Source organism: Microcaecilia unicolor, chromosome 5, assembly GCF_901765095.1.
Source record: "Microcaecilia unicolor chromosome 5, aMicUni1.1, whole genome shotgun sequence".
Taxonomy (NCBI): domain Eukaryota; kingdom Metazoa; phylum Chordata; class Amphibia; order Gymnophiona; family Siphonopidae; genus Microcaecilia; species Microcaecilia unicolor.
The window spans coordinates 103,896,004-103,909,857 of record NC_044035.1 but is presented as its reverse complement, the minus strand read 5'-3'; the positions used below and the strand labels follow the sequence as shown (position 1 = coordinate 103,909,857).

The 13,854-nt window shown below is 39.6% G+C and overlaps 1 protein-coding gene across 1 annotated transcript in view; it reads right to left on the bottom strand.

Moving 5' to 3' along the window:
• The window catches only part of PKD2L1 (polycystin 2 like 1, transient receptor potential cation channel), an 88,867-nt gene that overhangs the window by 68,397 nt on the left and 6,616 nt on the right, over positions 1 to 13,854 (bottom strand). The window contains exon 2 of the mRNA XM_030204969.1: positions 2,480 to 2,593. Within this exon, the coding sequence (XP_030060829.1) occupies positions 2,480 to 2,593 (114 nt within the window). The remainder of the gene's footprint in view (positions 1 to 2,479; positions 2,594 to 13,854) is intronic.

Genomic DNA, 13,854 nt, shown 5'->3' with positions numbered 1-13,854 from the left:
GGGGAGTCGGGGGAGTGGAGTTAAATGACCCCCAATCTCCTGGAGGGAGAGATGCTGGAAGTCTTCAGCTGGCTTTCTGGAACTTTAGGTGGTCGTACGTTGTTTTTACTATTTTAATAGAAAACCGTTCAGCACAGATTTTTTTCTGGTGCTGACTTTTGAGCGTTAATGACAAAGTATTCACTGTCAATTTATTTATTAGGATTTATATACTGCCTTTTTGAAATCATGGCACATCATTTCCACTGGTTGGCATTCTAATAGCGGTCATATATGTGTGTCAGTTGCCACTTACACACTTAGGTCCCCTTTTACCAAGTTGCAGCAAAAAGGGGCTAGCGCTGGTGTTGGCACGTGTTTTACACACACGCTGAGGCCCCCTTTCACCACAGCTGGTAAAAGGGAACTCTCACCTTCCTGCAGGAAATGGCCGTGTGGCAAGTAAAGCACTTGCCGCGTGGTCATTTTATTTTTTTGGGGGGGAGCCCTTACCGCCACCCATTGAGGAGGCGGTAAGTTCTCCTGCGTTAACCCGGCAGTAACCAGGCAGCAAGTGGCACTGCCTGATTACTGCTGTGTACACTCCGGCGCTACACAAATACATTTTTGTAGCGCTAGAAATGAGAGTGTGCTAGAGGTGCTGCAGTAGCCCGGCGGTACTGCCTGCATAGCAAGCGATAAGCCCACATTGGGCTTACCGCTGTTTAGTAAAAGGAGCCCTCAAAGGACTAGAATGCCATTGTATCTAAAACTAGGCAGCTCCTTATAGAATTTTCCCCTATGTGGACACAGTTATTGGGCCCTTTTACTAAAGGGTGTTTTTGGTTAGCACATGCTACCATGCTAACTTGAGTGTTACTTATTATTTTAAAAAATATTTTAGGAGGGGGATTGTCGTGGGCAGAGAGTGAACGTTCCTCCGTTATCCAGCTAGCTCATTAGGATTAGCAAGCGCTAACTGAATAATGAAGAGTTAATGTGGGAGCACTTAGTTCCTCATAAATAGGAGGTGGTAGGTTCTCCCTTGTTAAATATTTGTAGATTCCTCATGCCAATGAGAACATTAGTGCACAACCTGTAAAAAAAGAAAAAAAGAAAGAAAGAAAGAAATGCTCTACAAAGTGCTGTGTTAAATCTGGGCTTAGATCATGGGAAAATCCTGCATTAGAACGCGTTGAACCCAGATTTTACCACGTTAGTAAAAAAGCCCCTTTGTGTATATTGATATTAACCCCCAGGTTCTATAAATGGAGCTTAAAATTGTACATGTAAATTCGGGCATGCGCCAATTTGCACACACAATTTAATTGAACAATGAGCCAATTAGTGCCAATAATTGGGTGCTAACAATAAATTATTGGTGTTAATTGGCAACAATTTTGATTTATGCATGCATCTTGCAAGGCGCTCTTCTATAAGGATGCATGTGTAAATCTTTTAGCACACAGCTGAAAAGGGGATGTGGCTATGGGAGGGGCATAGGTGGGTCAGGGGCATTCAGTAAAAATGCGCCCAGTATTATAGAATTTGGAGGATCTGTACCTAATTTACATGTGAAGATTTATACCAGTCTTCAGTTGTGCAAAGTTAGGCTTGGATCTCTGCACTATGTGCTATTCTATAAATGGCACCCAACTCAGAGTACTGTTTATAGAATAGCGCTCTCAGCGCTCCTTTTTTTGGTACCCAAATTTGGCCACCATTTACTGAATCTAGTCCTATACATATAATTGTGCTTGACTTTCAAACCCCATTTCTGTCCTATTACTGAGGTTTTCACATTTTACACTTCCTTGAATAATCATTTTGTCCCTATCTTTACTTTGCATTGCTAAGATGTCCAATTGTAAAACTGTACTAAATATGCCAATGCAGGTGATAATAAATATACTTATAAGTACATAAGTAATGCCATACTGGGAAAAGACCAAGGGTCCATTGAGCCCAGCATCTTGTGCTTTTCCATGTTCTTTCCGATATCAGTTTGTCCATAAGCTAGTGATATTCTGTCTTCTTGCTGGCATTGGTGCCTTAAGAATGAAAATGGAGTGGACAATGTTTCCACATTGATGTGATAATTTGTGCCTTTTCTCTTTATACTATGACCATTCTAATTTTTTAAAAACAATCTCCCTCTATTAGTCCTCATCAGGTTATTCTAATTTGTGTTTTGTGGTTTACTTGGAATCCCAGTGGTAGGGGCTGCTCAGGGCAAAGACTTTTTACAAACTTTAAATATAACATTCTCAGAAATTAAATATAAAAAAGAACTTAGAAAGTTATACCCAATGATTTGGTTTGTTTTAACCATCCACTAATTATTTCCTAAACATTTTCTTGTGGCTATTATGACTTTAAAATAGCAAGTAGCCATATCATGACCCTCCACAATGAATGAGCAAAAGGAGTTGTATAACAGACCAACCTTAAAATGAATCTGATTAACCCAAATGTTTGTAATCTTAAAAGGATTACTTACAAAGACAGATATCCACCAAGAAAAGTATATAAACCATCAACTCTCTCAGTGTCGTCTTGACATAAAGCTCTCGATTCTCAGCTGTGTTTTCTGTCAGGGTGGTACCCCACAGGCCTGGAACAAAAGAACACAAAAGGGTGTAATGCTACACCTAGAAAATTTATGCTCCTAAATTTAGGAGCATAATCTGTTTTGGAGAATAGAGTATGCTCATAATTTAGGAGCTTAAATTTAGAAGCATAAATTTTAGGAGCATAAATTTAGGAGCATAACCTTAATAGAATAAGACCCAATGTGTGGATGAGGTGATGGTTCAGGGAGGAGGGTTTTCAATTTGTTTGGAACTGGGCAACATTCTGGGGAAGGTGGAGCCTATTCCAGAAAGATGGGCTCCATCTTAACCAGGGTGGAACAAGGCTGCTGGCATCAACATTTAAAAAGGAGACAGAGGAGATAGAGCAGATTTTAAACTAGAAATTGGGGGAAGACCGACAGTTGCTCAGAAGCACATGGTTCAGATCAAAGAATCTTAAAAGATATCACCAAAATAAAGAAGATAGGACATCCCAATAGCAAGGTTGCAATAGAGACCATAGTAGATCAGGAAGTTCATTTTCAAAGCACATAGACTTACAAAGTTACATAGGTTACTATCAGGCTCATTTTCAAAAGAGAAAAACATCCAAAAAGTGACATACGTCTGCATTTGGACGTTTATCTAAAAAAAGTCCAAATCAGTATTTTCAAAACCTCTTTTTAGATGTTTTTCTCTGAAGTTTGTCAGAAGGACATCTAAATCTCAAAGGGGTGTGCCAGGGATGTATTCAAGGCAGGACTTGGGCGTTTCTAAGACTTAGACATCTTTCAGCCATAATGGAACAAAACAAAAACATCCAAGACTAAAACTTAGATGTTTTGAGCTAAACCTGTTTTTATAACACATAGCTGCAGTGGGAATTGAACCCACTTCCCCAGGATCAAAGTCTGCTGCATTAACCACTAGGCTACTCCTCTTCTCCACACAAAAGGTGCCCCAAAAGACCAGATGACCACTGGAGGGAATCAGGGATCACCTCCCTTTTTCTCCCCAGTGGTCACTATCCTCCTCCCACCCCAAGAAATTGCGATTAAAAATATTACTTGCCAGCCTCAGATGTTATTCTCAGGTCAATTAGAATAGCATGCAGGTCCCTGGAGTAGTGGTGCAGTGCACTGCAGACAGGTGGACCCAGGCTTCTACCTCCCCCTACTTGTTACACTTGTGGAGGAAACTGTGAGCCCTCAAAAACACACCAGAAACCCACTGTACCCACATATTGGTGCTCCCTTCACCTGTAAGGGCTATGGTAGTGGTATACAGTTGGGGGTAGTGGGTTTTGGGGGGCTCAGCTGACAAGGTAAGGGAGCAATGGTGAGATGTGTACTTGGGAGCATTTTATAAAGTTCACTGCAGTGCCCCCAAGGATGCCCTATTGCTTTCCTGGGATGTCACTTTTCCAGTATTCTACCTGATGCCAAGCTTTCTATTTTTTTTATAACATCTGAGCCTTGTGTCTATGTTTATCATTACATTTGAGCTTTGAATTCAGATCTCTAGATGAAAAGGAGGTCTCATTACATATATCTAAATACCAGAGAGCTATTTTTCCATACTTCATAGCAAGAGTGTACATTCCCTAATTACCTGTCCCAATGCAACTGAAGCTTTTACCGCCTCAGTGCATATAAATGGTTTTATTCCTATGTGGATTCTCTGATGCCATGTGAGGCTTTCTTTCCAACCAAAGCTTTTACCACACTCAGGACATGTAAATGGTTTCACTCCTGTGTGTATTCTCTGGTGCATTGTGAAGTTTAACTTCTGACCAAAGCTTTTACCAGACTCTGTACATGCAAATGGTTTCTCTCCCGTGTGGACTTTCTGATGCACTTTGAGATTTACATTACAACCAAAGCTTTTACCACACTTAGAACATGTGAATGGTTTCACTCTATTGTGGATTTTCTTGTAGATTTTGTATGTTTTGCATTTGGATGTCTTTTTGTTTGAAAATGGACCAAAAAATAAAACATCCAAATCACAAAACATTTTTCCAAACAACATTTTCAAAAGGAAAAGATAGACTTTTTCTTATAGAAAATTATCTTTCCTGTTCTGATTTTGGACGTTTTACAAAAAAACGTCCAAATTCAGACTTAGATGTCATATCCAAAAATGCCCCTCGTGCATTTGACTTGCCCAAAGTCACAAAGAGCAGCAGTGGGAATTGAACCGATGTTGCTAGGATCAAAGCCTGCTGTACTAACCATTAAACCACTCCTCCTCTGTTTTGGATGTTTTTTTTTTTTAATGAACCAAAACCAAAAACGTCCAAATCACAAACAGGCTTATTTTCGAAAGAGAAGGGTGCCCATCTTTCAACACAAATCAGGAGATGGGTGTCCTTCTCTCAGGGTCGCCCAAATCAGCATAATCGAAAGCGATTTTGGGCGTCCCCATCTGCTTCCCGTCACGGGGATGACCAAAGTCCATGGGGGCATGTCAGAGGTTTAGCGAAGGCGGGACTGGGGCATGCCTAACAGATGGGCGTCCCCAAGCGATAATGGAAAAAAGAAGGGCGTCCCTGATGAACACTTGGCCGACTTTACTTGGTCCTTTTTTTTTTACGACCAAGTCACAAAATTATGCCCTAAATGACCAGATGACCACCGGAGGGAATCGGGGATGACCTCCCCTGACTCCCCCAGTGGTCACAAACCACCTCCCACCCTGAAAAAACAACTTTAAAAACTTTTGTCTTTTTTTTTTTTTTGAGTATGGGTGAAGGACGTCCTTTGTTATGCCTCCTTCCCTGCTATGGCAGTTGAGATGTCCAAAATGTAGATATTTCTGTGAGAAGGACGTCCATGCCTTTTGCTATGCCTCTGACACCCCCTTATTTATTTGGATTTTGGAGCACAAGCAGCAGTGCTCTAACCACTAGGCCACTCTACCCTCCAGTACAGTCTCTTGAAATTTGGCTGTCCCTGTGTGGGGGCAGTATGCAGGTCCCTGGGGGGGTATGTGTGTGTCAGCGGAGGCATAACAAAGGTGTGGATGTCATTCTTTCAAACATTTTGGACATCCTCAACTGCCCCCCAACAGTTATAACAGTTATCATAACATGATCAAATTTGATATAAACTGTGGAGTAAGTACACACAGGAAATCCAATATATTAACATTTAACTTTCAAAAAGGAGAAGAATGGTTAAAAAAAAACTTAGAGGAGCAGCTGCAAAGGTCAAAAAGTTACATCAGGCATGGAAGCTATTCAAAAATGCCATCCTGGAATCCTAGACCAGATATATTCCATGTATTAAAAAAGGAAGAAGGAAGGCTAAATGGCAGCTGGCATGGTTAAAATGTGAGGGGAAGGAAGCTATTAAAGCTAAAAGAAAATCCTTCAGAAAATGGAAGAAGGGTTCAACTGAAAATAATAGGAAACAGCATAAGGAATGGCAAGTCAAATGCAAAGTGCTGATAAGGAAGGCAAAGAGAGACTTTGAAAAAAAAGACTGTGTTGAAGGCAAAAACATATAATATAAACTTTTAAAGGTATATTTGAAGCAAGAATCTGGTAAAAGAATTAGTTGGACCACTATATGACCGAAGGGAAAAAGGTGCATTCAGGGAAGACAAGGCCATAGCAGAGAGATTAACTTAATTCTTTGCTTCGGTCTTCACCAAGGAAGATTTATTTATTTATTTATTTAGAACATTTATATCCCATAGATTCCCACCATGGCAGGCTCTATGTGGCTAACAACATTTTTAAAAAAGTACATCATTCTAATTCAAGGTAGGAACAGAGAATAAGGAACAGCTTGGTGGAGGGCAAACAACAGGAGATAGAAACGTCTAAGTGACTGGGGAGTATGCTTTACTATATAGATAAGTCTTAAGGGACTTCTTGAACAGTTTGTAACAGATAGCTGATTATGTCCTGCTGAATTTTCCCAGTCAACGCTTGGCAGCTAACTGGTTATATCGCATGTTAAATCCGGCTATCCACTAATATTCAGCACGTTGCCGGCTAAGTTTGGCAGCCAAATCGGGTTCACAAAATAGCAGGCCTATCTTTGGTCAGTTCAAACTTAACCGGCCAGTGCTAGAAATGATATTCAAAGCTGATGAGTCAGAGAAACTGAAACAAATCTCTGTAAATCTGGAAGATGTAATGGTACAATTTGACAAATTGAAGAGTAGCAAATTGCCTGGACCGGATGGTATACATCCCAGAGTATTGACAGAATTGAAAAATGAACTTGCAGAACTATTGTTAGTAATATGTAATTTATCTTTAAAATCCAGCATGGTACCAGTAGATTAGGGGGTGACAAATAAAACGCCAATTTGAGATGATCCAGGAAATTATAGACCGGTGAGCCTGACGCTGGTGCCAGGCAAAATGGTAGAGACTATTATAAAGAACAAAATTACAGTGCATATATATATACACGCATGGATTAATGAGACAAAGCCAACATGGATTTAATCAAGGAAAATCTTAGCTCACTAATCTACTACATTTCTTTGAAGGGGTGAATGAACGTGGATAAAGGTGAGCCAATTGATATTGTGTATCTGGATTTTCAAATGGCATTTGACAAAGTACCTCATGAAAGTGGGGTATAAATGTTCATAAATAAATAGATAAAGACTCCTGAAGAAGTTAGAATGTTATGGAATAGACGGTAATGTCTTATTGTGGATTAAAAACTGGTTAAAAGATAGAAAACAGGGAGTAGGGTTAAATATGTGTGGTTCTCCAGGGGTCTGTGCTGGAACCGCTGCTTTTTAAAACATATTTATAAATTATCTAGAGATGGGAATAACTAGTGAGGTAATTACATTTGCTGATGTTACAAAGTTATTTAAAGTTGTTAAATCAGAAGAGGATAGTGAAAAATTGCAAGAGGGCTTTACGAGATTGGGAGACTGGGCATCCAAATGGCAGATGAAATTTAATGTGAGCAAGTGCAAAGTGATGCATGTGGGAAAGAGGAACCCAAATTATAGCTATGTAATGCAAGGTTCCTCATTAGGATACACCGACCAGGAAAGGAATCTAGCTAGGCATCATCATTGATGATATGTTGAAATCCTCTGCTCAGTGTGCAGCAGAAGCTAAGAAAGCAAATAGAATGTTAGTTATTAGGAAACAAATGGAAAACCAAAATGAGGATGTTATAATGCCTTTGTATTGCTCCATGCTCCTTGAATACTGTGTGCAATTCTGGCCACCGCATCTCAAAAAAGATATATTGGAAGTAGAAAAGGTACAGAGAAGGGCGACAAAGTAGTAAATTTAAAACAAATCAGAGAAAATGTGTCTTCACTCAATGTGTAATTAAACTCTGGAATTCGTTGCCAGAGAATGTAGTAAAAGCAGTTAGCTTAGCAGGGTTTTAAAAAAGGTTTGGATAGCTTCCTAAAAGAAAAGTCCATAAGCCATTATTAAAATGAATTTGGGGAAAAAATCCACTGCTTATTTCTAGGATAAGCAGCATAAAATATATTGTACTGTTTTTGGATCTTGCTAGGTACGTGTAACCTGGATTGGCCACTGTTGGAAACAGGATGCTGGGCTTGATGTACCTTCGGTCTGTCCCAATATGGCAATACTTATGTACTTATGAACCAACATAATGGTAGAAGGAAGGACAAGGACACAGAGACCTGTAGTAGCATAGTTGGTAGATATGAATACTTGACTAAATGGTCCTTTTCTGATCATACCTTAACATGTCTATGTTAAGAGAACAAAAAGATTAAGTACAGTGCAAAAGAGTACAATCATGCATTTGGTGAGAATCGAGGGAGATGAGAGAGTGACATGCTCCTTGCAAGAGAGAAAACTCATCAGCAGGTAGCAATAATCTGCTGGTGAGGGAAGGAGAATGTTGGGCTTACATCAGTAGAAAAAAAAGTAATGATAATGCCTTTGTACAAGTCATCTGAAGTATTATGTTTAATTCTGGAAGATATGAGTTTGATAAAGTTTGTTATCTTAAACATAAAGATAAGCATTGATATCCACAGATAACTTATATGGTGGGGGAGGGTAGAGTTTAAGGCAGGAATAAGCAAAAGGATATTAGCAGAATTCTCAGTTAGAGGGGCAACTACTGTTGGGGGAAAGAGATTATTGTATTTGGCAGTTAATAATTTGGATAACAAAAGATTGCTGGGATGAATGAAGAAAATTGATATGTACTGTTGTGGTATATGTACTTTTTCTATATTTGAAGCTATGTTACTCAAAATTGTACCCTTTAAGGTGAGACGTTAAGGACTAAATATGATTATACTGAAAGTCATTCATGGCTGCCTGAAAATGGCCGTTCTCAATATGGCTAAAGGTATGTGTGGTCCACAGCCCACTGCATGAACACTTAGCCATACTTTGGTGAGGCGTTCCCAGGAACATGTATAGATTGCATTTTGAGCTGCGTTATCTTTCATAGAAAAAACATCCAGGGCAAGTTGCAAAGGACATAACCACTCAACAGAGGTGAATTATCAAAAAATACTTGGTGCTTCACTTAATTTTTATGTTCCTGGACAGTTATGAAGTTCCTTTTAGTATCATGATCATAAGGTTGTTTTTAACACTACCCAATTTAAGAAGAAAATAAGAAACCAAGTTTTTTCCCCTTAATTTAAATGAAATACAAGGGCCATAATAACTATGAGTGGCAAATTCTTTTAATTCAAACTCCCATTGTCAGACTCTGAAATCTAGTTAACCTATCTTTTCATATTATGAAACCATATTAGTGAAAGAAAATTTTTCAGACATAAGTTAGCACTTAACTGATGGCATTCCCGGAACTTTCTAAATAGTAATGATTTTTCTTTACCTTTCAGGCTAATAGCACTTCTTTTCAACCCATAATCTTTTATCCTGGACTGGTTAAAAATCCAATATGTGATTTTTTTACTTGAAAGTTGGCTAGCCTGATCTATATCAATATCCACCAAAGAGTTAGATTCTTAAAGTAGCTATTTACAGAATTCAGTAGGTAGCCAGGTTTTACACCTCTGGTTAATGGATGACAGGCTCCTCTTTGGCACAATGATTTTATACTGATCAAAGAGTGAAAGTGATGGCTGCCAGATAAGAAGTATATCTCTCAATCTTTGGGTCAAACTATTTATAAATCACTTGAGTAGGTCTTACATGTGTGCTGTCAACTGTTGGCAATGCGGAATGCCTCTTCAAGTGCTCATTTGGAACCAACACATTCTCCAATCATATAGGCGGGGTATTTTCAAAGGAATTTGCTGCAAGTCAACAGGTGTTTATCCATGAAGAAAGTCTTTTACAAAATTTACCCTCTTCCAGTGCAGGGAGAAGTACACACACTGTCCACTGTAAACTTTTCTGGGGTCTTGAAAATCACTCTTAAAATTCAGGGAGAGTTAACATGATAGTATGCCCTCCAGGGTATCCTTCCCAGTAATGTTTTAGTTTAATGACAATAGAGTGCTCCTGGAAATTAGTTTGATTTTAATCTCAAGAAGTTTCAATAGAATATAAGACAGTTTCCAATTCTCAAATCACTGGCATCTCTTATAATAGCCTACAATTCAAAGTCATTGCTTATGCTGATGATGTTGTTCTGTACATTTCTAATCCATCCTTCTCTTTACCCATTTTATTTCAGCTAATTAAAACATTCCTTAGTTTCTCTGGATATAAATTTAATCAACAGAAAACAGAAACCCTCCCACTAAATATGCATGCTCACTCTAATCTAATTCAACCCTTTGGCCTGATGTGGGCACCCTCAAAGATTAGATACTTAGGAATTGATCTATACACTGACATGTTAGATACTATCCAAATATAACAGTGAATCTATAATTAAATTTCTGAAAAATCTTTTGCTTTCTGGGTATCCTCTCCACCTATTGTTGCGGGGTAGATTAGAAGCTATTAAAATGATGGTTGCCCCTAAAGTTAATTTTATTTGTAGTATGATACCAATTACAACCCCTCTCTCATTTTACAAACAATTAGATAAAGTCCTAAACTCTTTTCTCTGGAATTCTAAACCACCTAACATTGCATTGCAAAAACCTAAGCAGCCCAAAGAAAAAGCAGGGGTGCTATTCCCTGATTTCTTCTTATATCACAAAGCTCTTATTCTCCAGCAAGGTTCTTTTGGCTTTTCCCTGACCTGTCTTATTTCCCTCAATGGTGACCTTAAAGACATCTTTGTTTAACCCTATCCCACCTCACCTTGTTCTTACTACATCGCGTTATCACATTCTTAGAATTTGATATTACTCTAATTACAATTCTCTTTTAGAATTAGATGAAAAATTGGATCATCTTATTAAAAAACTCTTTACACTTATCTTTATGGTTTAACCCTATGATTAAGATTAACAGTTCAATATACTGGAGAGAGTTGGCTGAAAAAGGAATATGGACATTGAAAGACATTTGTGATAACAATGATTTATTAACTTTTTTAATGTTACAATCTGGATACTCATTGAAATTCACTAACTTCTTCAGATGGCTTCAAATTACCCATTGTCTAACAAACAGAAAACTGTTGGACTCCGTCACCATTGGAACACCATCTGTATTCTCTTCAGCTAAGTTATTTCTTTTCATGGGTCATGTGGCCTCCTCTTATTATAAATTGCTCTTATCTTCACAAAGTAAAACAACAAGAAGTGTACTCTCATCTTTCTGATGAACAATGAATTTATTTCTGGACTAATCCAATGACTACTACTACTACTACTACTATTTAGCATTTCTATAGCGCTACAAAGTGTACGCAGCGCTGCACAAACATAGAAGAAAGACAGTCCCTGCTCAAAGAGCTTACAATCTAATAGACAAAAAATAAAGTAAGCAAATCAAATCAATTAATGTGTACAGGAAGGAGGAGAGGAGGGTAGGTGGAGGCGAGTGGTTACAAGTGGTTACGAGTCAAAAGCAATGTTAAAGAGGTGGGCTTTCAGTCTAGATTTAAAGGTGGCCAAGGATGGGGCAAGACGTAGGGGCTCAGGAAGTTTATTCCAGGTATAGGGTGCAGCGAGACAGAAGGCGCGAAGTCTGGAGTTGGCAGTAGTGGAGAAGGGAACAGATAAGAAGGATTTATCCATGGAGCGGAGTGCACGGGAAGGGGTGTAGGGAAGGACGAGTGTGGAGAGATACTGGGGAGCAGCAGAGTGAGTACATTTATGGGTTAGTAGAAGAAGTTTGAACAGGATGCAAAAACGGATAGGGAGCCAGTGAAGCGACTTCAGGAGAGGGGTAGTATGAGTAAAGCGACCCTGGCGGAAGACGAGACGGGCAGCAGAGTTTTGAACCGATTGGCAAGCTCTCTCCAATCTATGTTTTCCATAAAATCCTAAATTCCATAAAGCTTTATGGAATTCTTGAAAACTTCTTGTTGCAGGCTTAGCCACTACAAATTATGTTGGAATTGCCAGAAGTCTACAGGAACATTATTGCATATGTTGTATGAATGCGAGATTGTTAATACTTTCTGGATGGAAGTATGGTCTATAATAACTGCTATTTTTAATTTACCACATCTCCATCCATTATTATTTTAAAATCCTTCTTGCCTCAAATGAATCTACATGATAATTGCAAAAAGCTCTTTGACTCTCTTATAACTATAGCTCAAAACTTCCAATTAGAAAAATGACACCCTTCTAAATGTACATTTTTGGTGGCATACAGTACTTCATCACCAAAGTTTGAAATGGCTATAACTGAGAAATTGGGTCTATTTATAATAACACAGCACTGACTCCCCTTTTTATTACTTTCATACTTAAGTATTCCTTTCTTTCTCTTTCTTTGATTGCCTCTGAATTGTTAGAGTTAACTTTTATGGTTACTACTGTTATATTTGACAAATGTTCAAAGGCTAGTGTAAATGCTGGTGCCCAACTGATGGCAGTTGGACGCACCAATGTAGGTGTTCTATAACACTGTGCCTAAATTCTGGCCAGAAAATATATGGACAAATTAGTTGCTAGGGTCTATAATCACTTGCCCCCCCCCCCCCCCCCCCCCGCCAGCATCAGCTTCTTTCTGCCACTGCCACTATCTGCCGGTTTGATCTCTTTGGCCATCCCCAGCCATCTTCTTCCAGCCCCGGCATCAGTACCCAGCTCCTGTATTAGATTCTAACCCCTGCCTCACAGCCATGGCATCAGACCCCTTCTTCAATCCCCACACCTTAGCATCTTCCCCTTCTCCCATCCCTGGCCCAAGCATGACAGTCAGACCCATCCAGGCCTACTCCAGCCCCCTTCTCTCACCTACCCAGCACCTCTAAATCCAGAGCAGTGGGAGTTTGTCCTTTCTAATGTAATCTAAGACTTGTACACTGTACAAATCCTAGCAAGAGGTTCAAGATGGTTTATATCTTAAGAAGCTCACTCAAAAACGAGGAGTTACATCAGTAATCAATAAGAAAAAAATATAATATATATAAATACACTAACATTTATCAAACAAAAAATGTTTTACTCTCATCACTCTGCCTGTCCCATCACAGCCTTTGAAATCAGAGTGTACGTGCTTCCTTTATCACTTGTGCTCTGACTTCAAACCCCCAGCATCATCTGTAGCCCTAGCCAATGAGGCTTATTTTCAAAGCACTTAGCCTCCCAAAGTTCCATAGAAACCTATGGAACTTAGCCTCCCAAAGTGCTTTGAAAATATGCCTCAGAGTGTACTACTTCCTCCTCCAACAAAAGTATGGGGACGAGGAAGAGGGCCACTATACCACCAGGTGGGGGGCTTGGTTTGGGCCCACTGGGCTACACCAGGGCTATTTGGGGGGATATGGAGGAGGGTTGGGGGGAACTGGAGGTCTGCCGGACCTCCAGCCCCCATATCGCTGGCTTGGGGTGGGGGCACTAGGCCATCAGGGCCTTGCTGTTCGGGGTCTTTTGACAGCCCGGACCTGTCAAACAAGTGCGGGAGGATTGTCTCCTGCACTTTACCCTATGATCAGAGATAATAGTGCACATAAATTTGCATGCTATTATCTCTGATCATAGGGGTGGCAAAGCACTATTTTTAGAGCACTGTTTGGAACAGTACGGGGCTTTCGATCATCTGGGCATTAGTTTGGAGAGGAGGCAGGGCTGCTCCTGCACTGTTTTGATGTACTGTCTGGTTCCATTAGCAGTTGAGAAATGTGGCCATGAGATGGATTTATGACTCAGTCAAGCGTGTGACTGTTTCTCATTAATTGAATTACTTGCGGTTTGTTGTCTAATATGCCAGTATCTCTACCCCTAAAATTGTGCCGCACCAGGTGGTTGCCTACTTTGCCTA